This window comes from Delphinus delphis, chromosome 20 (assembly GCF_949987515.2).
Source record: "Delphinus delphis chromosome 20, mDelDel1.2, whole genome shotgun sequence".
In the NCBI taxonomy this organism is placed as follows: Eukaryota; Metazoa; Chordata; class Mammalia; order Artiodactyla; family Delphinidae; genus Delphinus; species Delphinus delphis.
Genome location: NC_082702.1, coordinates 31,906,140 through 31,933,497, shown reverse-complemented (window position 1 = coordinate 31,933,497; position 27,358 = coordinate 31,906,140). Strand labels below are relative to the sequence as shown.

At 42.3% G+C, this 27,358-nt stretch overlaps 2 protein-coding genes across 4 annotated transcripts in view; both read right to left on the bottom strand.

Moving 5' to 3' along the window:
• Positions 1-85: 85 nt before the first annotated feature.
• Positions 86-7,596, bottom strand: ARL2BP (ARF like GTPase 2 binding protein). Of its 2 annotated transcripts, none has more exons than XM_059999919.1 (6): positions 6,842-7,224; positions 6,466-6,527; positions 4,628-4,734; positions 3,533-3,618; positions 3,226-3,322; positions 86-2,602 (listed from the first exon to the last, which is right to left on the bottom strand). In XM_059999919.1, exons 1-6 carry the CDS (start codon positions 6,844-6,846, stop codon positions 2,501-2,503), a joined length of 459 nt encoding a protein of 152 aa, XP_059855902.1. In that variant the 5' UTR covers positions 6,847-7,224; the 3' UTR covers positions 86-2,500. The 2 variants fall into 2 exon arrangements, with proteins under 2 accessions (XP_059855902.1, XP_059855901.1); XM_059999918.1 differs by lacking the exon at positions 6,842-7,224 and adding an exon at positions 7,264-7,596 and having other exon boundaries at positions 87-2,602.
• Positions 7,597-11,181: 3,585 nt separating this feature from the next.
• The window catches only part of RSPRY1 (ring finger and SPRY domain containing 1), a 46,772-nt gene continuing 30,595 nt past the window's right edge, over positions 11,182-27,358 (bottom strand). For both annotated transcript variants that reach the window (XM_059999917.1, XM_059999916.1), the window contains exons 11-15: positions 25,709-25,820; positions 20,961-21,063; positions 20,453-20,605; positions 16,813-16,917; positions 11,182-12,738 (exon numbers count right to left, since the gene is read on the bottom strand). In XM_059999917.1, coding sequence (XP_059855900.1) covers positions 12,642-12,738; positions 16,813-16,917; positions 20,453-20,605; positions 20,961-21,063; positions 25,709-25,820 — 570 coding nt within the window. In that variant the 3' untranslated portion in view covers positions 11,182-12,641. The remainder of the gene's footprint in view (positions 12,739-16,812; positions 16,918-20,452; positions 20,606-20,960; positions 21,064-25,708; positions 25,821-27,358) is intronic.

Genomic DNA, 27,358 nt, shown 5'->3' with positions numbered 1-27,358 from the left:
GGGGGGGGAACTAAGTCTGATACCCATGTCCCATTTGGGTCCCAGGCCTAGTTTGTGCCTGTTGTCCTGGTGTGAGTTAATAGCATCCCTTTTTACTCTCCAGTGTCTCAGAGTTTGAATAACAAATTATAGTCATTCTAGAATTAAGCCATAAAAGGATAGTTTTAAGGAAGACCAACCGATTTTCTTTTGAGGCTTAAGAGAAAACAAAATCCTTGGCAAGTCTTACCAGGTTTCTGACACCCTAAAACACAGCCTATTTTGGTGGAGATGTTAACACTCTTTGTCAAACAACTACCTGTTGGTTCAGGCCAATGCATCCCCCAGTCCTTAGCCCCTGGCCCTGCAGTTTGGGTGAACAGTGCTTCCCATGGCTGAGGAGGCCTAAGCAATAGGAGGAGGCAAATGTCTCCTGAGGCTAGGTCTGCACGTGGGGCCTTCTCATCCCAACCATCCCTGAGCCCCTCTGAAGGTGGGACATGATGAGCTAAGTTCCTGAGCAGACCGGAGAGAGTTCTAGTTTGTTTTAAAAAAATCAGAAAGCCTGTTTTCTAATGTGAAGCTACAACAGACGTGCCTGCTTTTTTTCTGAGTGGAAAAGGATGAAAAAGAACCATTTGCCTTTTTTGTTCACTTTTCATAATTTCATCTTTGTCCACCTGCCTTTTCTCAGCCAGACTGAATAGAGGGATTCTTCATCAAGTGCTTCCAACATGCCTGGCCTGCGATGGGCAGTCCCGTTTATAAAAAGAGCAAGAAGGGTAGGCAAGGCCAGGAGACGAAGTGTTTTAAAAGACTTCGTCTTGAAAGACCAAAGTACTGATAACCTGATGGCAGCAGCAATAGTAAAGAAGGGATGACTCATTTAGAATGATGGTTTTTGTTTTTTTCAAAACACCTGAAATTTTACTCATGGTACAAAAGTATTTAATAAGCGCCACGTTGGTACAGAAAAACGCACAGCCTACAGCTAGCTCATCCTTTAAAACCAGAACAGCCAAGTGAAAAGTCAGTAGAGAGTCTTATTTTTACTTTAAAAATAAAAAAAGCAACAAAAAAACAACTAAGGTATACATTGGGAATTGAACTACTATAGTTTTTCTTTCTAGAGAGGTGACATCCACGTTTTCTGGTCAGTAATGTTCTATCAAACATTGTACTAAACCAGTGTACTAAATCCAAGCAGACAGATGACCAGTAAAGCTGTTTGCTATCTCCTACTGAGCTAGACCAGTGGAACACTATCTTGGTAGGATTATTTTGACAGCAAGAAGGAAGTGCACAGCCCCTACCCCAACAGAAAACCTAAGGAGCTGTTCTACATAGAAAGGGTTTTAAGCAAACCTGCACAAATATTAACATGCTCTAAGAAAAGGAAACCTTTTAGACCACTTCCAGCATACATTCATTGGTGCCCAGTAAAACAGGAACGCCAACATGGAAAGCATTTTTGCTTTCATAGCACTAACAGCTAAAAAGCACACAGCAATATAATACTTTGATCTTGAAGTGGGTAATCATGGAAGTTCCAAGATTATATCCACTAGGTTAGCCTGAGTATTCATTTATAAAAATGTTTTCAAAAACACATAAATGAGAGTTATAGAAACAATGGGACTACATCAGGACCAGTAGAAGACAGTAAAGTGATACAAGGACTGTACGTGTAAGACTAGGAACTGATTTTCACAAGTACCTTTTTAGGTAAAGGACAACTCTCTAAGTCGATTCCTACCTCCAAGACTAGCTGTGATAGTAGGAGTTTCAGAAATCTTGAGATGGGTACCTAGCTTGAGTTAAACCCTAGATAAATACTCCCAGTCAAAAACCCCACTGAGGCTGCAGGACTGAAACTCTGACCCATATAAAAAGCTGTGAGTGCACCAAAAGCCTGGTGGGAGGGCTTCCCTGGTGGCGCAGTGGTTGAGAGTCCGCCTGCCGATGCAGGAGACACGGGTTCGTGCCCTGGTCCGGGAAGATCCCACATGCTGCGGAGCGGCTGGGCCCATGACCCATGGCCGCTGAGCCTGTGCGTCCGGAGCCTGGGCTCCGCAACGCGAGAGGCCACTGCAGTGAGAGGCCCGCGTACCGCAAAAAAAAAAAAAAAAAAAAAAAAAAATGCCTGGTGGGACATGCAAGGCCTGCTGGGCCAAGAGAGTTGGTGATGGTGGGTTCTTCCAACAAGGACACACCAACACATATGCTGGGGAAGTGCCCCCCAGGTGGAATGCTGGACTTGGGCTTGGTGCAGGAGCCAGACTCAGAAGCTCCTGAAAGAGGTGTCTACTCAGGGCGGAGTACTAGGGTTACTGAAGACAAGCACGTGTCCCAGGAAGGTCGGGTCATTTTCTTCTGACCCATCAATACTTAACATTAACAAAGAGTTGCAGAACAGAGTCAGTGATTCCAAGATGTATTCTTCAGACAACGTCAGCCAAAGCCTCTCCCAGTCTATTGGGCTGGTGATGTCTAGAAAGATCCCATTACCTGGAGGTGGGACCTAGGGCCGCAGATTGTTCTGGGAAGCTGTCATAGAAGATGATTTGCACAATGAAGTCACCACTAAACCGCTGCTTAAGTCCAGTCCCCGGCCTTCTTTTTCCTACATGAGAAGAGAGCAACTTTAAGAGGCAAGAGACAAAAAAAAGTCCTTTCTAGCTCATAACAGGGAAGGAAGTGTTCAGGGTGGGCCACCAGGGAGCACACAGGAAGAGGGAGTGATTTTGCATTTTTATTCAGAGCTGGTCACTCTTTAAAAATGCACCTCTTGGGGACTTCTCTGGCAGTCCAGTGGTTAAGACTCCACGCTTCCACTGCAGGGGGCATGGGTTCGATCCCTGGTCCCTTGGTTGGGGAACTAAGATCCCACATGCCACGAGGCGCAGCCAAAAAAACAAAAAAATGACCTCTCTTCACTGAAAAACATTTCTTTTTCCTATTAAGAACCTGTACTCCAAGAAAAGCAAGGCAATCAGACCTGTTTTTTGGCTTTGTCCTTTTGATTATTTAGGAACCCTATAAGGTGCCTGGGACCTGTTTCACCAAAACCATGAGAATGTAATTCCTTGTTAAGGGTCCCAGGCCCCGGCCAGCAGAGGACAGCAGCTCGCTCTGCTGATACTGGCCAGTCTTACAGAGAGGAGCACAGGGGGTGGTTTGTGCTCGACAGGTCTACTTGGAACTTTCTAAGCAGTTCACTGTGACTAAACAGACAGAGGAACTTACTGCTCTATAGTCCAGAAACATTTCTTTAAAAGCCAGAAAATCTGTAAACGTGAGTAGCATGTCGAAAATGTCACCGGCCACTTCATCTTTATGGTGCCTGCAAAAGAAAAGGGGCTGCTTCATGAATGAATGATGATACAGACTGTCTCTTCGAGATTTCCCTCAAAGGTCTGGAGGGCCTCCCACCCAGGACCTAACCAAGCGCTCTAAAGCTTGATATTCAAGCACTGAGGAAAACAAGGGGGAGGGTGTTCTTTCAGAGTTGAGGGTAAAAAGACGTAAGAAAGCAGAGTCAAGCTCAACTCACTGTAAAGTTGTAGTGAAAGCCGCCATGTTAAATCCAGGAATCCGCTCCAACAGCTGTTCTTCTATATACTTTTCTACCAAAGAAATCTAACAGTGGAAAGGATCTTGGTCAGACTGTGCTTTAAGAAAACAAAGCTTCTCTTCAGAAAGCCTGTCCTCCAGCCCTTTGAAAACATTTCCTAAGAGCCTATTCTGTGTGCCTGGCTCCCCGCGAGTGCTGGGAGAACCCAGAGAACCCAAACCCAAACCCAGCTCCTGTCCTCAGTGAGCACACCCCCTGTGCCCTGGCCCACCCGTGGGAGAGGCATTTGCAGGTAATTACGATGTAACAAGAGGAATGCTCCAAGGTGGGTAGGGATAGGGGGCAGAAGGGCTCCCACTCCCCACGGCGGGAAGGGAGGAGTGAAGTAAGTGGGGGCTTTTCTGCCTGGGTAGACAGAGTCTGTGCGGAAAGAACATATAAAAAAGCACCCAGTTGGAGGTAATCGCAGGTTCCTTAAAAGCTGAGGCTTGGCTTAAGAAACCTTCTTCGACTCTGCCACACTTCTATGTTAAGGGAAGAAAGTCCTGGAGGCTCAAACCTCTTCTCGGACCGATGAGATCATAACAGGAGGCTGCACGAGGCCTTGGCATAGGGCAAAGACCCAAGGGGTCAAGAGTCGAGGTCCCTGGGTTCTAGTCTTGGTTTTGCCACCAACTACTTAGTGATCTTGGTCTTGGTTTTCACTTTTATCAAACAGTCGTGCATACCTGGCTGGATTATGTAGTAGGAAAAAATAGTGTGTGAAAGCCCAAAAGGTCAAAAGTATGTAAGTGCAAGGTATGGTGAATCCACATACTGTAACTGAAAGCAGGATTATGATAAAGCCAAACATGTTTTAAAACAGAAGACGAAGTCATTAAATATTTGGAAAACAGCCCCAAGAACTGTGCAGAGGAAAACAACAGGAGGTGAAGACTAAATCAGATTCTAATTAGGCTTCCCGGCAGGGTGCTGATGGCAGATTAAGTTGAGCAGATTTCAACATCACTTGATCCTAAATTCATAATTTAAAGAAATCCTAATCTCCAGTAAGAGAAACAGGAATCCACTTACATATTCATTAAAAATAGGTGTGTAGGTGAGCTTATTCTCTTCTGTGTCTTCAAACTCCTGGTAGTACTTGTCCATGAAATTCCTCTGTAATAACTGGAACTCATCATCTGAACCGCAATAGGAAAAATGTACTCTTTTTAGTGGAGACTAAAAACCATTCTGATTTCTAAACAGGCAGGAAGAAATGTCAGCAGAACTGCTTTATGGATGGCCAGTCTCTAGGAGGGGAAAGCTGAAGGTGTTAACCGTACAGTTTCGCGGCACGAAGCGCCTTCACGCTGCTGTGCAACCACCACTATCCTCTAGTCCACTTTAACCAGGGTGGCTTGGGAACTCCACAAAGGGTTGTCTTAATATAATTTCAGCAGCAGTGGTGTAAACAGTATAGTGATTAAATGCATGGGCTCTGATAGAGGCTAGACTACCTGGGTTCAAATCCCACCTCGGCCACTTACAACTGTGTGCCCTTCGGCCTGTTACTTAATTTCTCTAAGCCCCAGTTTCTTCATTGGAAAAATGAGGATGATCAGAGTACCTATCCTGTAAGACTTGCTATGTGGAATTTAGATGAGAATTCATGTATAGAGATTGGTTCATAGCAAACATTAAGGTTTATGGTATTTAGGGTATTTTAACAACCAAACAGAATATAACTTCTAAAAATAAAAGGAAAGCTTCATAAATGACCTAGACTTTGGAATAAATACCCTGGGCTTTCCCACAGCACACAGGTTACTCATAGAGGCCAAAAGAAAGTACTCCTCAGCATTCCCCAGAAATCCTCAGATCCACATGGGATCTTAACAGTGAAACATTTGCATTTAGGAGTTAAGGGTATGAACCTTTACAGGACCCGAAGGTATAAAAACTTGGTCAATGATTTTTCACTAAACAAGGCTAAGAAATACAGCTAGTAACACCAAACAACAGTGTTCTTTTCCTAATTCTCAGAAAACTTAAAGTCAACAGACAAGATTTTCTCAAATTTTTCTCTCCCACATACTTGTCTTAAATGGTTGGTGCCTATTACTGCTTATTACTTAGCAGGACTTATGGATGCCAAAATGAATCCACAAATTCGAACTCAGAACCCAGCTGAAGTATGACATCTTGTTCCTCACGAACATGTGTGCTATGGCTATGGTATTTTTAAATTAATTAATTAATTAATTTTTGGCTGCGTTGGGTCTTCGCTGCTGTGTGCAGGCTTTCTCTGGTTGTGGCGAGCTGGGGGCTACTCTTCCTTGAGGTGCGCAGGCTTCTCATCGCGGTGGCTTCTCTTGTTGCAGAGCACAGGCTCTAGGGCGCAGGCTTCAGTAGTTGTGGCTCGCGGGCTCAGCAGTTGTGACACACGGGCTTAGTTGCTCTGCGGCATGTGGGATCTTCTTGGACCAGGGCTCGAACCCGTGTTCCATGCACTGGTAGACAAAATTAACCACTGCGCCACCAGGGAAGTCCCAATGGCTATGGTATTACACTGTGATTTATATCACAAAATATTAAAACACAAGGCTAAAAATTGATTGTACTCTCTGAAATAAACTAGGTTAATATTTTCTGAAGTTTTGCCAAGAGCCCCATAACTTCAAGGTGCCCCATTACCTGAATAAGTCCCTTCAGGGGACTGAATCTATGGTTACTAGTTACTTAAAGGAGTAGGGGCTGTAGCCTGTAAAGCAAAGCACAATAAGGCTTACTTTGTATTACAGTACGTTACATTAAACATTACATGCAGCTTCATGTTTTCTCTCTTTTTGAAAATTAACTCTCCAAATGGATTTCAACGTCCTTAAAAGCAAGGGCCTAAAACCTTAAAAAGCACAGGCAAGGAAGCTTACCCATGATAATGTCTTCTAAATATCCAACCACAGCATCAAATTCTGCATCAGAGGCGGAAGAGCTGAAAAATACGCCTGGATTAGGAGCTGTTTCAGATTAATTCCTCTTCTTTTCAAAATGTATTATGGACATTTTCAAATAAACTTCCCATCAACTAGCTTTAAAAATTAATAATGATTACTGTCTAATTCAGCAATGCCACACAGAAGAAAACACATTTGACACATCTGTGACATCAAAGTTGAATGCAATGGCTCCACTTTCATAAAACATGATACGACCCAAGGACTTACAACAGGGACAAATAAAAGGGGCAAAGGCTCACAGCGGACATCTTAAGGCTCCTCGCATTTATTTCGTTGGGGTCCTACTCACCGCATTTTCGCTATCACCCCACACCAATCTGCTTGTGGGCGCGCGTAAACTTGGTGCGGTTAAGACACTGGCCGGGAAGGGGGGCAATTAGAACCCCTGGGGGTAGTGGTGGTGGTCTTCTGACCCGTGGTCGGGCCTCTGCAGCTCAAACTCGCCAGGTTTTGCTGACGACCAAGGATTGGAGGCGGGGGGCATTGTGACAGAGGCCTGTATCATCGCATGACACCGCCCTGCACTCCTGTCCTCCAGGGCTGAACCCCGCGGTCGCCGCGGCGGCAGAGTCGGCCGCGGGAACTGGGGCGGAGTCTTGTTGCTCTCCCACCCACACCGGGGATCCTGGTTTCGCAGGGCGGAGGCAGAGGCCGAGGCCAAGCGCGGCAGCCCCGACCTTCAGCCTCCCGGGCTCGTGCGGCGTCACTCACAAGGACAGCGCGAAGCTCTCTTCCTCTAGAGCGTCCATCGCCGCCGCCGCGTCCATCGCCAACGCCGCATCCACCGCGCGCGGGGCAGCGGGCCCGCCGGGCTTCTACCCCGCCCGAAGCCCGGGAGCAGCCTCCGCTCTGCTCCGCAGAGCCCCAACCGGCATCGGGAAGGCCTCGCAGCCGAGGCCTCGGCCAGTTCACGGCCCAACCGAGTAGCGCCTGCGCACGACACCCCGGCCTCAGGCTCCCTGGCTGCTGCCACGCGCTAGCCGGGCCGCACTTAACTCGCCGCTGCCGCCTAGGGGGTCCCGGCGTCCGTTACCGCGCCCACCCCGCCTTCACCAAGGCCTCCGCGACCCTTCCGCCGCCTCGCGGCTCTCAGCAGCCAATCACAGGCGTGCGTTGCCAAACGCCAGGGGCGGGGCAAAGATAGGGAGAGGAAGTGAGGGAAAGGGATGGAGGGTCGCGAACGGAAGTCGGACCTCTTTGAGCAGGTCAGGGGCTCTCTCACGTATACTCGCTCTGTGGGGTGATTAAATCTGACGTCGTCCCCATTTTGAAGAGGAAGGAATCCAAGCCCAGAGAGAGCCTTCATTTCCTCACTTGCAACTTGGAATGAATTACAAGATTTAAGGTGAAGCTTCAGGTCGTTTAAAGCGGGTTTTAAGAGCACTGTAAATCGAAAATCTCTTGAGAGCCAATCCCTTAGCTTTTGAGCCAGATAATGAAGACCTCTGATTTGCGAGACAGTTACTCCCTCTCGTGGAAGGATCGCCCCACCGCAAGAAGTGGAGGTATTGTAATTTACATCATAAGTATAATATTCACATCAAAAAGATTATTCGGCACTAACTGGTTTCTTGGGTAATTAGGCAAGATAAAAGTTGACAGAACCACTTTGAGCAACTACATCAGGTGACTTTGCTCCAGGAAAAGTACCCCTCCAAAACTGACGAATTTTGCAAAAGGATACCCTAGATCTGTTTTCTCCTGATTGGATCACTAGACATTGTGTCTCTTCGGTTGCATTTTATTTTTTGGCCAAATGTCTGGTACATGTACATTTTAGGTATGGCTTAAGTTTGATCTGTGGGTCAGATGGCCAGTCTGAATAAATTGACATTTTTGAATGGACATAAAATAGATATCAGTGGGATGTGGAACTAAAAATGGTTACCATGACACAGTTGTATCCAGAGTGAGATCAATTCTCAGAGGTACTACTTCTGCTTACCACCAAGTAGAAGGCAGGCATCCAGAAAGATTTGCTGAATAACTGGACGGAGTTCTGTAAGTCAAACACTGGTCACACAGCTCAAGGCAAACTCAGCAATTTCCTCATGACCTACTTTCTCTATAAACCACACTTACTTCTGCTGGACTAAATGAACTTGCCCACACGTTCTACTGCTAATACATATATGGGATCAGAGCAGAGGAGGAAACTTGATTTCATCTTTTCTGGTTATCTAATGCTGTTACAAGCCACCAGAAAACTTATTGGCTAAAAAAACTCAATTATTTTGCTCTCTAGTCTGCAATTTGGACAGGACTTGGTAGGGACAGCTAGTCTCTGTTCCACTTGGCATCAGTTAGGGTAGCTGGAATGGGGCTAGAGAAGCCTCTTCCAAGAAGCTTACTCATGTGGCTGGCAAATCAGTATTGGCTAGGGTAGCTCAGTTGTGGATGTTGAACAGAGGACCTGGGAGGTGGGAGGTGATCACCGTTCCTCTCCACATAGGTCTTCCCATGGATGCTTGGGTTTTCTCACACCATGGCAGCTAGGTCCAAGAGCAAATATTTCAAGAGACGGGACGTGGAAGCTGCCAGTCACTCAATGGCCTGGGACCAGAAACTGGCTCAGTATCCCTTCCACTGCATTCAGTTGTGCAAGCAAACATAGAGCCCACCCAGATTTAAGGGGAGGGGGCAGAAATTTCATTTATAGATGGGAGGAATGTCAAAGAATTTGTGGCCCTCTTTAGTCCACGTCACCATCTCTGGCTCTAAGAACAAGTGGGAATAAAGAATAATAGGTATCCACCTATTCAGGCATGTGCCAGATACTGTGATACACATTTAAAAACACATTGTTTCCTTTTAAAATACTTGAAACCCTATGAGAAAACCCCCCAAAACTCTAAAAAGTATTATCTCCATTTTACATATTAGGAAACTAAGGCCTAGAAGTTAAGTACTTGCATACAGGTAATAGGCGGCATAGCGGGGTTGGAACCTGGGTCCGCCCCACTCCTAAGAGCCTAACCATCAAGTTATGTATGGTCCCAATCCCCGAGTTGTCAAATAATATTCCTGGAAATCAGAACATGATGTTTTTCTGCTGAAAACAGAATGGCGGACTTTTTGTAGAAAAATAGAAAATTCACTTGTATATATGAAATATTTTCCATTAATAATACTTTCTTCATTCATTTTGGGTTGGCATTAAGAATTGTTTTATGTGACTAAATAGCAAGAAAATGGACAATCTTGGAAACTGCTGATCTTAGTTTTCTTGGTTACATAATCAAGATGGTTGAAATTCATGCAAAAGGCATTTTCTGCTAATGAAATTGTTTTGGTTTCTGTGATTGAATCATCATTCCCTGGCATTCTGCAGATGGCACCATGACTTTATCCTGCTCTATCAATATCATTCAAAAAACACAGCAATTATTAAAATCTTTTTGGCTGGAACCCCGGGGTCATTTCCCCAATGACTCATTGCAGAAATTACTACAAATTACCTATTTTTCCATCTACTTTTTTCTCTCTCCACTGAATTTACAGACCACTTTTACCTCTCTGCTGGACTACTTAAAAGTCTCCCTACTGGTCATATTACTTCCATTTTTTGCTTGTTCTCTATACTGCCCCCCTTCCAACCCCACTCCAATTCCATTCTCCAAATAGAAGCCAGAGCCACCTTTAAAACTTATTTATCAAAGCATACTTACATGCTTAAACTCCTTTGTTTTCTATTGCACTTAGGATAAAATACAAAATCCTGAACATGGCCTTCACGAGCAGTTCCCTGACCTCTCCAACCCTGGAGCATGCTTTTCTACCCACTCAGTTCCTACCTTACTAGTTCAAGGGACTTCCATCTGATCCTGGGGCCTACTGAGCTCCTTTCCTCCTTAGTTAAGGCCTTTGCCTATAATGTGTTCACCTAGCTACCCAGTCCTAGAAGCCTGTCCTCAGTCTCTCTGCCTGGCTATATCCCTAGGTCCTACTTCCTCCTTTAAGTTTTTTTTTTTTGTAATGGATTTATGATTTCTTTTTATTTATTTATTTTTAATTAATTTATTTTTGGCTGCGTTGGGTCTTCCTTGCTGCGCACAGGCTTTCTCTAGTTGCAGCAAGCGGGGGCTACTCTTTGTTGCGGTGCGCGGGCTTCTCATTGCGGTGGCCTCTCTTGTTGTGGCGCACGGGCTTAGTTGCTCCGTGGTATGTGGAATCTTCCTGGACCAGGGCTCGAACCCGTGTCCCCTGCACTGGCAGGCGGATTCTTAACCACTGTGACACCAGGGAAGTCCCTCCTCTAAGTTTTTACCAATATTACTCCTTCAGTGAGTTTTCTCCCTTTCCCCTCATCTAAATTAGGTTCCCCTTGTTCTTTCTCAAAGGCACCCTATTTTCTTTCAGGGCACCAAAAATTTATTACAATAAGGAAAAATATAGTTTTCTCCCCACTACCAGATGTCAGCTCCACGAACAGATCTGTTTTGTATACCGTATAGGTGCAGTGCCCAGAACATATTAGGTGTCCAATAAAGGTTTGCTGGATGAATAAGTGATTAACCTTATTTCTTAATTCTAATACTTGATTCTGTCCTACCCTGGAAAGTATAAACCTGAGAGTATAATATCTTGGAACCTTAGCAGCAGGCACCAATGAAAGTTGTGAAATCTTAGTCAAAAAAGGCAACAAATGTTTTATTTCTTCAATGCAAATTACTGTATTCACCACAAGCTAAAGAAGAGAACATATATATATATATATATATATATATATATTTATATATATTTTTGAATTTACGGAAGACTAAAGACATGGAAACAATCCAGCACCCCAACAAGTACGGCCAGGAAGGAAATCAGGTCTGTAATAGGACAATTTAATGAACTACAAACAAGAAAGGGTGGCAAAGGAAGAAAAAAATGTGCATTGAATTTAAGACACTGTAAAACTCAGAAGACATATTTACTATTCAAGTATAAACTCAGTAAGGACTTGGCATAAATTGAAAGGCAGCTGCTGAGGTACACCATTATAAAATAAGTTCTATGAATTTACAATTCTACCTTCCAATTTTCTGGGAGAAAAAACCAAACTCTTGAAGGTCTTCACCAGAGACCCTGAGAGGGAATAACACTTTGGATGAAGACATAGTCAACAATCCATGATTGAATTTCCTATTCAAAAACATGTATTTATTTTAAACAATAGGAATACGTGCTCTCAGACTGACCTCTAAGAGTTTTTGAGACTACTGGTTCAAGAGTTGCAAAGTATATTACTTCCCAAAACAATACTGATTAAAAAAAATTTTTTTAAACAAAAAACAGAGAGACCTCATTTGATGGTAGCTTAAAAATACCCTAAATACCAAATTTTCTCCAGTCTAACATTGCGATTAATTTAAGAATTCCTCCTGCATTGTTAAAACATTTTTTCCTCACAAAATGTGGGTACTGAAATTGGATAAAAACACCATGAATGTGAAAATACCACCAATTTTCTGCAGTTAAAAAAAACTAGAATGTTCTTTGGAATCACTGAAATATCAAAAATTTGGGTTTTTTCCTACAGTCTGTGCACCTTCTTTCAGGCCCTCCATGTTGCTTGTAGTATTGACCTGTGTGATTCTAGTTTCGTAGCTTCAAGTCTTGCAATATCCATGCTTAACACACCGGTGGCTCTCTGACCAATGGGAAGTTATGCTTAACCCAGAAACGCTTCATAACCCAGAAACTTCTCCATAATGACTTTTGCCCAAAATAAAAACTTTAGAATATGAGACAAAACACCCTGTGTTAAACAATCAAATGAACCCAACCTGGAGAAATCCGGTGTGGTTTCAACACTCAGGAGGGCATTGTCTCCTATTGTTTCTCATGGAAGTACTGCAGGCCTAGCTGTTAGCATTCAGCTCTCCTTGGTCTTAAAAGGAATTTCTCAGGGCTGGCAAGTTGGGTTAGATTCTAGGAGAATTTTGTCTTTGACAAACTATCGTTTTTTAGCATAAAATCTGGCCATGGCTATAAGTTTCAATGTGCGTACAACTGATTTGAGAAATTTTTTTTCTTTGTTTTTCTTTTCAACATTGGCTGGAATTGAGTAGAAGTAAGTCCATGATGCCTCTTCACGTGTGTCATGAAATATGAGAAATCTGTCTGACTCTAGACACTATTTCTTTACGACACAATGGGCAGGTCTCCAGTTGCAAGGCACAATCCATGCACAGGTCACTGAGGAGAAAGACATAAATGCCAGTTAGGTCAGTGCTTCAAAAGGTCAGACTGACAATCTGCTGACTCCACCTAAAATGTTAACAAGCATGTTAACTGAAAGGGTAATAATCGCACATGGCTAAAACAAAAAGTAAATATATAAACAGCAAGTCTCTCTTCCATTTCTGATCCTCAATCTTCCTCTTCTGAGGAATAAGTTAAAAGTTCATGTGCATTCTTCCAGAAAGTCTATATGTACATAGCCTATACATACAGATGTGTATATGTAGGTAGAGATACAATGCTATTTTTTCCCAGACAGCTAGCCATCTATCCCAATATCATTTGCTGAATAGTCCTTCTCTCACCACAGATTTGACATGATGCCTTTATCATACGTTAAATTTTTCTTTGTAGTCAGTTCTATTTCTGGGCTTCTGTTCCATTGTTGTGTCATTCTTTTCATATACTGGGGCAAAACTATTAACCTTTCTTTAAGTATAGTTGATTTACATTATTGTATTAGTTTCAGGCGTACAACATAGTGATTAAAATTTTTTATAAATTATACTCCAATTAAAGCTAGGGACTTCCCTGGTGGTCCAGCGGTTAAGAATCTGCCTTCCAGTGCAAGGGACGCAGGTTTGATCCCTGGTCGGGGAACTAAGATCCCACATGCCACGGGGCAACTAAGCCCTAGCGCCGCAACTACTGATCCTGCTCCCCACAACTAGAAAGCCCCTGTACACTGCAACCACAGAGCCCTCACACTCTGGAGCCCGCACGCCACAACTAGAGAGAAGCCTGTGCACCAAAACGAAAGATCCTGTGTGCCTCAATTAAGACCAGACGCAGCCAAAAATAAATAAATAAATACATAAAAAAAAAGATATTGGCTATCGTCCCTGTGCTGGACAATATATCCTCATAGCTTATTTATTTTATACATAGTAGTTCGGACCTCTTAATCCCCTGCCCCTATCTAGCTCCCGCCCTCTTCCCACTGGTAACTGCTAGTTTGTTCTCTATATCTGTAAGTCTGTTTCTGTTTTGTTATATTCACTCGTTTGTTTTATTTTAGATTCCACATATAAGTGATAATATACAGTATTTGTCTTTCTTTGTCTGACTTATTTCACTAAGCCTAATACCTTCCAGGTCCATCCATGTTGTTGCAAATTTAACATTTATTTTAATATATTTTAAGATGTGGTAGGTAGGGTTGGTCCTCTCCATAACTCTTCTTTTTCAGAATTTTCTTGTCTTAGTATCATAAACTTTTAAGTTAGCATTTCTATTTCCAGAAAAAAAAAACAACCCCGAAAACCCATGTTGTCCTTTTTTTTTTTTTTTTCCGGTACGCGGGCCTCTCACTGTTGTGGCCTCTCCCATTGCGGAGCATAGGCTCCGGACGTGCAGGCTCAGCGGCCATGGCTCACAGGCCCAGCCGCTCCGCGGCATGTGGGATCTTCCCAGATCGAGGCACGAACCCGTGTCCCCTGCATTGGCAGGCGGACTCTCAACCAATGCGCCACCAGGGAAGCCCCATGTTGTCCTTTTTATATGGACCAAATTAAACTTAGAGTTTAGGGAAAACTGTCACGTTTACGACACTAAGAGGTCTTCCTATCCAAGACCAGATCCAGTTATTCAAGTCTTCTTTACATTCCTTGGTAGTTTAAAAGTTTTCTTCAGATAGGCACCATATATTTCTTGGAATGTATTCTTAAGCTTTTTTTTGGTCTATTGTAAAAGGGACCTTCAAATATTTGTTCTAATTAGTTGTTATTTATATATAGAAAGCTATTGTTTTAAGTTATTTTTTGTAACCAGCTAGCTTATTCAATTGTCACAATGATTCTAATAGGCTTTTAGTCAATTCTCCTGATATCTACCTATGTAATCTATTATCTCCAAATGATGATTTTGCTCCTTTTTCCAGTTTTAATCCCTTTTCTCTTTCTTGTCTAACTGTTTTAGCTTATACAGTGCAAGTCACAGTGGTGATAGCAGGCATCCTTGTCTTGTCTCCAGCATCTCTTGCAATGCTTCCAGTGTGACACCATTAAAAAGATGCTAGTGTTTGGCTGAGATATATACATCTTTTATATTGCTAAGGAAGTATCCATCCATTCTTATTTTATACGATTTTATTCCCTACATCCATTTCTGTTTTGCAGTATTCCATCCATTTGGGATGGATACTGAATTTTAACAAATACCTTTTCAGCATTTTTGGAGCAAGTGTTAATTCTTTGCTCCACTGTCCCTTGGCCTATTTGGGAAATTATATGAATTGATTTCCTATATTGTACTAACCTTGCATTCCTGAAATAAGCCCCCTTGGTTGTGTTTGGTAATAATTTATTTAGGATTTTTAGGTTTATATTCGTAAGTTTTCTTTCCTTTTTTTTTTAAGATTTTTTTTTATGTGGACCATTTTTAAAGTCTTTATTGGATCTGTTACAATATTGCTTCTGTCTTACGTTTTGGTTTTTTGGCCGTGAGGCATGTGGGATCTTAGCTTCCGGACCAGGGATCGAACCCGCACCCCCTACATTGGAAGGCAAAGTCTTAACCACTGGACCACGAGGGAAGTCCCACATAAGTTTTCTTTTTTTGTGTGTTTTGTCAGCTTTTCATATGATTACGATGCAGGCTTTGTAAAAAGAATATTGTAGTTTTCCTATTATCTCTGTGGTCTGGAGAAGTTTAAATAGAATCTATCTATTCCCTGAAAGTTTGAAAGAATTCACCTGTGAAACCATCTGGGCTTAGTGCTTTTAGTGGCAGAGGCAAAGGTAGCTTTGATAATCATCTCAATTTCTTCTACGGTAACAGGAATGCTTAGATTTTCAGTCTCTTCTAGGGGTTGGCTCATGTCATTCCATTTAGCCAGATTTCTCTTCTTAACCTCTACCCTTCTAAAATTGTTGTTGTTGCTGAAAGTGGAGCTAAATTTTCTTATAATTCTTTTATTTCCTCTTCCAACTCTGTTTTGGATATATCTAGTAAGGAGACTGGTCATACTTAAGATACCTGGTTCTAAGTTTTTAGATTTCAGCCCTCTTTCATGAGCCCTTATTGTGCACAAAACCACCAAGAAGGGCCAGAAAGCTCAGAGATGAATAAGCCCAGATCCTCAGGCACTCTGGGCTAGAGAGTTGATACAGAGGAATAATCACAGCTGGAGTCACGGTGCCTTTCTTTCAGAAGAGAGACTGGTATAGCTAGTGGTGAAATGAGATAAACTCACTGCATGTATGTCCCTTACCAGACGATTAGATAACAACCCATTTCATAAGATGGCAAATGTACAGAGGCAGAGTCAGGGGCTCAGGCTGAGTCAGACCTGGGGGAGACAAACTGGGGTCCATCACTCCAGGCTCTGGCCCCGTAGGCGACCTGCTAGCTAAAGCTATGTCAAGAATAAGAGCAAGGCAGGGTATGGGATGTGATGAATTACAGGGAGCTGGCCTGGAACATCAGCATAGGTATTGCTCATATACAATCAGCACACAAGCCCGGGCTAGGCCAAGGCCAGCACACTGCCCAACTCCTCTTCCCCTTTCTAACCTTAGTTGGGATGGCCTTTTTAGGGACTGTCTTACTTGCTGCTCTTGCTGATGTCTTAGACACTCTGTTCTATAGGATCCAGGCTGCCCTTGTCTCATACAACTGAAATTTGGTTAGATGGCAGGGAGGTGCTGCCATCTCAATGCTTAGGAGGGTGAATAATAAGTAAATGAGAAGGCTCTAAAACTAAAAGGGATTTCCCAAGAGGCTCATAATTAGCATTAAACCTTTTACATTTTGTGAATAAAAACTGTTTAAACTATAGTGTTGAGTAAATTAAGTAAAACAAAAACAGGCCTTCCATATCAAGCAGCTTCTTCTATTTCAGGTACTTTCTGGAAGACAGCCATGTACTACTTGGCAAACTCTAATTCCTCATTCAGCCCACTTTGGATATTATAAACCTTGATGAACAGCTATGGAACTGGTAACACTGTAAAAAGCAATTCAGGAACAGGATGAAACTTTGTCTAATATAATGTACAAAAGAGGAAATGACCAAACAAACCCTCTTACCTGTGTCCACATGGCTTCAATTGTGTGTCTGCTACCTCATCGCAACACAGGGAGCAGCAGTTTTCCCGGATACTAACTTGCTTCAACAGAGCAAGACGCCTGTGCCTGAGTAGAAAACACAGTTTGAAACTCGTTTTGTCAACAAATAAATGGGGCCTGTTAGCAGTGATGCATACGAAGTGCCTTGAAAATGCTCTGCACATGTGAGTCTACCATGTATTCCCTAAGCTTTGTTCAGTAAAGTTTTCACACAAGACATCTCATTTCAATCTTTCAATGATTTTCTAAAATAGAGAATGAAGGAGGCATGGTCATTCCCATTTTACAAAGAAAAGGGCAGGAAATGATTTGCATAAGGCCACAGACAAGGAAATGATTTGTATGGGTCAGACACAGTAAACAGATTCAGGAATCAAATTTAAGTCTTTTGGTTCTAAGTCCAGTGCTTTTTTTATTTTACCAGCAAATTAAAAAAATTTTTTTTGTTTACCTATCTATCTATCATCTATCTATCTATCTTGTCTATCTCGGCTGTGCCGGGTCTTAGTTTCGGCACTCGGAATTCTTGGTTACACCATGCATGCAGGATCTAGTTCCCTGACCAGGGATCGAACCCTGCATTGGGAGTGCGGAATCTTACCCACTGGACCACCAGGGAAGTCCCTACCAGCAAATTTTAACATTTTAAGTCACACACTCTAAGAGTTTGAGGAAACGCATAGAGCATTTCCCAAGAAAAATGCACACACACAATTTTCAACGTGTTTATGACGGCTCATCATAGCCACCCTGGAAGTCCAGACACCTTGGGTTAGAAGCCTCGCATTATACTTTCACTCAGCTTGGAATGGAAAAGCAGACATGCAGAACTGCTCTGCTGAAGGTACAGCCTGATGGATGGCCAAGAGAAACAGGAAACATTCGTTCAATTCACATAAGGCCTTATTATGTGCCAGGCACTGTTCCAAGCTTTGGAGATTCAGCAGTGAAGAGAGGACTAAAAAAATATCCCTGCCTTCAGAGAGTTTACACTCCAGTGGGGGGAAAACAGACAATAAATCAGATTAAAAAGTAAGGCAGATTTTTAAATGCTAATGAGTAGTGTGAAGAAAAATAAAGCAGGGAGAAGAATAAGGAGTGTGTATGTGAGAGGCAGGGAGTTATAATTTTAAATACGGCAGCTAGGGAAAATCTCACTAAGATGACATTTAAGTGAAGACATGAAGGGAGTGAGAGAGTGAGCTTGCAGGCATCTTGGAGAGAAATTGTGATTTATGATAAAAAATATATTTTGTTTACATCTGCATTCCTGGCACAGATTCCTAAAACCCTCGATGATTCATAAGTTAAGAGAGCTAGAAAGGTCTTTTGTTCTGTTAATGAGGCGGCTTTTAAAAAGCCCGCTAGGTACCTAAGGATGGGACTGGGAACCAACCAGGTGATTAGAAGGTTGGAACTTTTCAGTTCCCTCCTCTCTCCTCTGCCCCACCTCCAGGGATGGGAAGTGGGCTGGAGACTGAGTTCCATCATCAAAGGCCAATGATTTAATGAACCAGCCCTGTGTAATGAAGCCTCCCTACCAACCGAAAAGGACAAGGTTCAAAGAGTTTCATGGCTGGTGAACAAGTGAGAGGCAGGGAGATTGGCATGCACAGATAGCCTGTTCCTGAGTTATATACTATTCTAATAAACCGGTAACCTAGTAAGAAGTAAACTGCTTTCCTGAGTTCTGTGGTGGCAGCTCTAGCAAATTAATCAAACCCAAGGAGGAGGTCATGGGAGCCTCCAATTTACAGCCACTTGGTCATAAACTGGACTTGTGACTGGCATCTAAAGTGGGAGAAAAGGGCAGTCTTTGCAGGACTGAGTCCTTCACCAGTGGGATCTGATGCTATCTCCAGTTAGACAGTGTCAGAATTGAGTTAACTGCTCAGTGGTCCTGGAAAACACACATCAGAACATTCTAGTAGCAAGAAGCATTGTGACAGCAGAACATTCTAGTGCAAAGGCCCTGGGGCTACAATAGTAGACCTGGTATGTTTCAGGAGCAGCAAGGAGGCCAGGATGGCTGAAAGAGCAGGAGCATATGGGAGAGGGTCGGAGGTCAGAGAAGTAATGGAGGAGAGGAGGGGACAAATCGTATAGAGGATTTAAGCTTTTACCTTAAGTGAGAGGAAGCCACTAGAGTCTTTTCAGCACAGAAGTGCATGATCTGATTTATGTTGTAACAAAAACATTCTGGAGACTGTGCTGAATAGACCGAAGGGAGTTAAGGCAGGAACAGGGAGACTACAGTTTAAGGGCAGGGCAAGAACAATCCGGGTGGAAAATGATGGAGGCTTCAACCATGGTGGTAGCAGGGAGAGGGATAAGAAGTAGTTGGATTTGGGATATATTCTGAAGGCACAGCCCACAGGATTTGCTGAGGGATCTGTCGTGGAAATGGCAGAAAATCATTCCCTGCCTTGTCAAGGATACTCTAGGATTACGGCCCGGGAAACTGGAATGACAATGGAGCTATTAACAGAGATGAGGGAAAACTGTAAGAGAAGCAGGTGGTCATGAGTGGATGACTTCTGTAGCTGAGAGGTGGGTACATGGTGCTTTATTGTACTATTCTTTTTTTTCTTTTGTGTGTATCTGAAATTTTCCATAATAAAAAGTTTAAGAAGAAAAAAAAAGAATGAATAGAAGAAGAGATAGAGACAGAGAGGATTTACAATATAGAACAATTTACAAAATGCCAGATAGAAACAGGAACATGATCTCCTACCCTGAAGTCAGAGAAGAATACTATTTCTATGAGTAAAAAAGGACCCCTTCGCATTAAGGAGGCCACTCAGTCTCCAACAACTCCTGTCTTGGTGTCACTGTCACAAAAGCAAAGTCTAGTGTATTATAGGACTGCCCGAGCTTGTAACTGCTGTTCTTATTCAAGGCAGGCTGCACTTTGGGCGCGAAAGTGATGTGGTACCAAGAGAAGCTGCCCATAAAAGACGACTTTCCGACAGTTGGCGCCTACTGCCATCTGACTTTTGGAAAGTTTAATTCTGCAGGGGTGGTTAACTAAATGCTGAAGCACTTTTAACCAAGGCCAGCCTCCAGGGGAACTCTTAGATGGATCGATTGTACCTTTCAGGGCGTGTGTGAGAAGGCAGACTTGTTTATGGGCCGCATCCAAGAAGATAGGCTACATAAAAAAAATGATGGGGCATGACAGATGAGAAAGGTGTTACTTCACACTTCCACTAAGAGGAATCTGAAGTTCAGAATCCCTGTCAGGCACCAAGACAAGGTGAAAGGAAGTTCTAAGAATGAACTTCAGATCTCTGAGCTGGGATACAAGTGGCCCTTCTGTTCCTGAGATATTATGGAGGCTCTGCCACTGCAGGGCTGTCATCACTGTGTGACATTTTCTAGTTCATCTGGAAACTGCTGACTGAGCCACTCTCAAGCCTTGGGACACTGGCTTGAGAGTGAAGGTGAAGTACACTGCAGAAGGGCTCGTTACAAACCTGCGTTTTGAGCCAGAACAGGAGCTAGGATTACAACATTATGTTACAGATACCTTTAAGACCATAAAGGCCCAACACTGGCCGTGCCATGGCCAGTGTGGTCTCTTTGACTGCAGATTCCTTACCTAGGCAAAATGATTTTCTCTTCAGCTGTTAGGAAGGCGTAGTCATTAAAAGTGCTAAATTTCACAGATGGTGGATATTTGAATGGTTTTGCTCCAAAATTGAACTCACATTGTTGATATGACATGAAACTAGCTGCAGCAAAAAATCCAGATCTACAAATAAAAATAAACAGAGGTCAAGAGAATTCATAAAAACAAAGTAAAGCTCTTACACAAAGTGGTGTTCAGAAAATGGGAATAAGCCATACCCGAGCAGAAAGAAGGGTGACATTCTGTTTATTAACCTAGACAGAACTGTGAACCAGAGAACATCCTGCTCTTACTTTCCTATATCAAACTCTGGGAGGGTTTTAGGTAAGATCAAATGGGTCTCCAATTACTTGAAATACAGTGATTTCTCATCACAACTGACTACATAAACGGACAAAGTTTTTTTTGTTTTTTTTTTTCTGGAGAAAAGTACATTCCATGCATCTGCTCAAATGTTTGACTGAGAGAAGGTACTTACACAGTAGATGAAAAGACTTGCTTCTCAGGAGGCAGCTGGTTGCCATTTAAAAAGAAAATCATTTGCTTTTCATTCAAATCTAACAGAAATCCTACTGTGTCTCCTAGAGGATAAAGTGAAACACTGTTAGGATATGGAGATTCTGCTGTCTCAGGGTTTTAATGTCACTGTATTAAGTCTGTTTTTATAGCCCTGTACTCAACATATTCATCATTTTTGCTTCTTCTGCAACTGATCTGACCCATTTACATCAATATTTGGATGTACCATTAAGAGGAAAATGCTGCCAATTAATCTATGAAAAGTCATCAATTGTAAGATGCATCCCAATTTCAAAGATGTGAAAATGTGGGGAAAATATGCATTTGGGGATCAGTAAAATATGGTAAGATCAAAATCATGAACTTTTTTGCCTCTCTGGTGAGAGTTAAAACTCTCTGAGAGGGAATTCCCCAGCAGTCCAGTGGTTAGGACTCTGTGCTTTCACTGCCGAGGGCAAGGGTTCAATCCCTGGTCTGGGAACTAAGATCCTGCAAGCTGTGAGGCACAGCCAAAAAAACAAAACAAAACAAAACTGTCTGACATAACAACTGCCCCCAAACATGTTTTTTTTTTAAAGCATTCATATTCACTCATAAAGTTTTTGCTTTTTTTTTTTTTTTGCGGTACATGGGCCTCTCACTGTTGTGGCCTCTCCCGCCGCGGAGCACAGGCTCCGGACACGCAGTCCCAGCGGCCATGGCTCATGGGTCCAGCCACTCCGCGGCATGTAGGATCCTCCCGGACCACGGCACGAACCCATGTGCCCTGCATCAGCAGGCGGACTCTCAACCACTGCGCCACCAGGGAAGCCCAAGTTTTTGCTTTTTAAAATGTCAAAGGGACTTCCCTGGTGGCACAGTGGTTAAGAATCTGTCTGCCAACACAGGGGATATGGGTTCGATCCCTGGTTTGGGAACAGCCCACGTGCCACAACTACTGAAGCCTGTACGCCTAGAGCCTTTGCTCTGCAACAGGGAAGCCATCGCAATGAGAAGTGCACGCACCACAATGAAGAGTAGCTCCCGCTCACTGCAACTAGAGAAAGCCCGAACGCAACAAAAAAGACCCAATGCAGCCAAAAATAAATAAATAAAAAATAAATTTATAAAAATAAATAAATAGTCAAAGATAAATACATGAAATTATAAAGTAATGACAAGAAAAATTGACCCTCAGTGGTACTGGAGGAAAATCTGGCAATATATGGCAAAAGCCTTGAAATTCTGTATACCCTTTGCCAGAGAAGATTCATTTCTAAGGATTTATCCTGAGAAAATCCAGAATGGTTTATAATTTTTTTATAATAATAATTTTAAAAGGCAAAAATGTAACTTCCAACCTTGAGGCATTGATTAATATAGTACTATTATATAATGGAATATTGAAAAGCCATTAAAAACAATGTTATTTAATAACCTGGAAAGCTGTTCAAGGCATAGTAAGTGTAACAACAAAAAATACACACCATACACAAAAATAAACTCAAAATGGATTAAAGACCTAAATGTAATGCCGGATACTATAAAACTCTTAGGGGAAAACATGGGCAGAACACTTTTTCACATAAATCGCAGCAAGATCTTTTTTGATCCACCTCCAAGAGTAATGAAAATAAAAACAAACAAATGGGACCTAATTAAACTTAAAAGCTCTTGCACAGCAAAGGAAACCATAAACAAAATGAAAAGACAACCCTCAGAATGGGAGAAAATATTTGCAAACAAAGCAACCAACAAGGGATTAATCTCCGAAATATACAAACAGCTCATGCAGCTCAATATCAAAAAAACAAAACAACCCAATTAAAAAATGGGTGGAAGATCTAAATCGACATTTCTCCAAAGAAGACATACACATGGCTAAAAAGCACATGAAAAGATGCTTTGGGCTTCCCTGGTGGCGCAGTGGTTGAGAGTCCGCCTGCCGATGCAGGGGACACGGGTTTCTGTCCCGGTCCAGGATGATCCCACATACCGCGGAGCGGCTGGGCCCGTTAGCCATGGCTGCTGAGCCTGCGCATCCGGAGCCTGTGCTCCGCAACGGGAGAGGCCACAGCAGTGAGAGGCCCGCGTACCGCAAAAAAAAAAAAAAAAAAAAGCTCAACATCACTAATTATTAGAGAAATGCAAATCAAAACTACAATGAAGTAAGAACTCACACCAGTTAGAACGGCCATCATCAAAAAATATACGAACAATAAATGTTGGAGAGGGTGGGGAGAAAAGGGAATCTTCCTACACTTTTGGTGGGAATGTAAATTGGTGCAGGCACTATGAAGAACGGTATGGAGGTTCCATAAAAAACTAAAAATAGAGCTACCATATGATCCAGCAATCCCACTCCTGGGCATATATCAGGAGAAAACCATAATTTGAGAAGATACATGCATCCCAATGTTCACTGCAGCTCTATTTACAGTAGTCAGGACATGGAAACAACCTAAATGTCCATCAACAGAGGAATGGATAAAAAGGATGTGGTGCATATATACAATGTAATATTATTCAGCCATAAAAAAGAATGAAATAATGCCATTTGCAGCAACATGGATGGACCTAGAGATTGTCATACTGAGTGATGTAAGTCAGACAGAGAAAGACAAATATCACACGATATCGCTTATATGTGGAGTCTAAAGTAAGGGTACAAATGAACTTATCTACAAAACAGAAATAGAGTTATAGATGTAGAAAACAAACTTATGGTTACCAGGGGGTAAGGGCAGGGGAGGGACAAATTGGGAGATTGGGATTGACACATACACACTACTATATATAAAATAGATAACTAATAAGGACCTACTGTATAGCACAGGGAACTCTACTCAGTACTCTCTAATGGCCTATATGGGAAAAGAATCTAAAAAAGAGTGGATATATGTATATGTATAACTGATTTGCTTTGCTGTACATCTGAAACTAACACAACATTGTAAATCAACTATACTCCAATAAAAATTTTAAAAAAATGTTAAAGGTAAATTAATAAAAAAATACATATCTATATATACACACCAGATTGTGTTTTAAAGAAATCTCTGGATGGAGGAATTACATGAGATTTTGGTTTCATTTGCTTTTTACCCCTATTTTCCAAATTTTATAATAAACTGAAGAAATCTTTTAAAAAATCATTTAAAAAACAAACAAGACAGTCTTTGCAGACAGTACCTCTATCTTAATGCTTTGTTAAATGAAGAAGTGTTGGGACTTCCCTGGTGGCGCAGTGGTTAAGAATCCGCCTGCCAATGCAGGGGACATGGGTTCAATCTCTGGTCAGGGAAGATCCCACATGCTGCAGAGCAACTAAACCAGTGTGCCACAAACTACTGAGTCTGCGGTCTAGAGCCCGCAAGCCACAACTACTGAGCCCACGTGCCACAACTACTGAAGCCCATGTGCTTAGAGCCCGTGCTCCGCAACAAGAGGAGCCACCACAATGAGAAGGCTGCGCACACTGCAATGAAGAGTAGCCCCCGCTCACCGCAACTAGAGAAAGCCTGTGCGCAGCAACGAAGACCCAACACAGACAAAAATAAATAAATTTATAACGATAACAAAAAAATATCGGAAAAGTATTTTTTAAAAAAATGAAGAAGTGTTATGTTCCTTTAACCTGCAAACCCTTAAAATGAGGGCTTATGTGGGCTTTGCAGGTTTTTTCCTTTCCACACTATTAGTTAATTGAGAAGCTGTCCCCTCACAGCAAGGGTCAAATTCCTGCTCTCTTAGCATGCCTGAAAATTCAGTTTACATCTATAATGCTGATTGTGGCAGGAAACAGAGAGAGGGCAGCTTGGAGAAGAAGCTGGGCTATATCCCCCATCTAGCTCCAATGCTGGGAATAAAATTTTTCCGGAGGTTCCATCCCCTACCATATGACTCTATATCTTCAGAACAAGGCAGTGCACCAGGAGGCCCCTTGAGAATACTACCCTCTGGTGCAGTGGTGCTGAAGCAGGGAAGCCCTGTTTTCACTGTATTTAGTTGGGGGTAAACACTCACCTTAAATTTTTTGGTATAAGTGTTTAACAAATCAACTGTGGCTCTAACTATGCTGTTTGAATCTTTCATTAATAAATGTTTTCATGGGTCTAGGGCATTTAATATTGCAAAGCAGTTGGGAAAAAAAACTGAATTGGGCAAAAAAGATCATGCTGTTGATAAGATATATTCTTGCTAAAATCCTAGAGCCTTGATTGAGAGTCCTGGCCCTGCAGCATCCTGAGCCTGATGTCTGGAGAAATGAGGCTGGGCAGAAGTGTTTGAGGCTAACAGTACTCAAGTCATCTTTAAAAGCTGCCCTAGAGAGCCCCGGAATGTGTCCACTGAATAGTGCCAATTCTCTGAAAATAACCTTATTTTATTGGCATTACAATTTCAGTGTCCTCAATATCTCCACGGCTGCTTTGATTTAAGACATATACCCAGAGAGGAAACTAGAATTCATATTAATCTTAAAATGATCATTTCCCCACTAAATTAAGAATTTTATAGTCTGAAATGTTTTGCTAAAGGAAGGGCTCCATCAGAGGTGAATATCAGGAGTACGGTTCACATCTATGGTAGGGGATACAAAAGCTAATATCCCTTTTCACATTTACTCTTTTTCCATTAAAAGATTTTAAAGCCTAACATAATAAATGCCTCATCATAACCAGATGTCTTAACCTAATTAATAAATTCATGATGAAGAGGAATGAATACCTTCTTTCCAGCAGGGGTGTTGGTGAGGCTTACTTCTGGCGTTGTACCAAATCAGCTGCCTGCAGCCATCGTATGCACAGGAGTATTCGTCGTCCCCAATGCCATAGCCTTCCTGGAGGGAGAGAGGGCCCAGAAGATTAGCAAGGTTCTGCCTGCTGTGTTCCATTAACCTGGTGGCTAGAATTCTAAGCTTTTTGGATGAAGGGAGAGAGGCTACAGTTCTTGGAAGATACCAAAATTCTGACATAGAGTCAGAATAGAGTGTGACTTCACCAACAAATTTTTCCCAAGTTTCACATCTGTTAGTTCATTTAATTCTCATGAACCACCTTAAGGCTGGTGGTATTATATTCCATCTTAAGAGGAAATAAGGCTCAGAGAAGTCAACCAGCTTGCCCAAGGACATGTTACTAAAAAAGTCAAGTTTGGACCCTGGAATTTTCTGATTCCAAGGCTGGTGTGGGCAAACACCTTTCTTTCATGTAGTACACTTCAAAACACCCACATGCTCAGAGATTTCAAAACTGGAGACAACAGAAGGTTATAGTGGGTAATCAGCTAACAGGTATTCTGAGATATCTGAACATCACACAGGTCCTTGGCAGCTTCTTTTATTAGTTCCTGCCTTTTAATTATTTCACAATTATTTTATTGTTAACATAAAAGGGGAGGTGGGATCTTAAGAAATTATTTTGAGCACTTATAAGAAGAAAATAGAAAATACAGAGGAAACATGCAGATCAGACAACTGCTATCTTTAAGGCTCAATGGTGAAAGATTATAGTAGAGAAAGGCATTGAAAATGTGGGCTGAATCCAAGTAAGATCTCAGATCCTGGTGATGGTCTGCTTATTCTATGCGACAATGCAGTGAGGAGATAGATTGGAAAAAGGGCTCCAAGATGCTTCTTGACTACTCGGACCACAACATACTGAATTCGGATGAGTGTTCTCCAAAGTGAGGCTTCTGAATTAGCTTCTGAATGCACTATTCAGACTACTCAAGAGTTAAATGAGCTTGCATAAGTTCTCAGCCTAAGGCCGAGAAGATATTCACCAGTCTATTAGAAAAAACACCTTGCTATTCCTTTCAAAGCCTGAACAAATAAGTAAAAACTTACTTTTTATTTGTGGAGTGTTGGGGCATAGGCAAAAGGCAAGCAATTCTTTTCTATCTTTCCTTTCTAATGTCCTAGGAAGTCCTCCACTGAACACTTGAAAGAAATTCCTAGAAGATTCCCAGCCACCAAGAATTGGTTAAGAGCAGACTTTACCATGCAATGTCTTCTATGCCTGGATGAATTTCACAGTAATGTGGCATTTGGAGACAGAGGGGGAACTCTAATCATTTTAACCACAGATCAACTTCTACAGGCTAAGAAGTAGGTGCCTCTGCTAAGCAGAGATACACTTTAAAAAGCCCTTTGAGCTCACATACCAAAGAGCAGTCCAGATGTACTACACCCTCTTTCAACGTGAAAACATTCCCAGTGGAACTATAACTATGGTCTCCATCAGCTGAGGCAGACAAATGAGAGAACAGTGTAGCTAGCTTGGTACTTGGGGTGATTATTTTGATCTGTATGTTCTGGTCACGTATACTTTAGTAATGGCAACATTAATAAAAACAAACAACAAAAAAGCATTTATC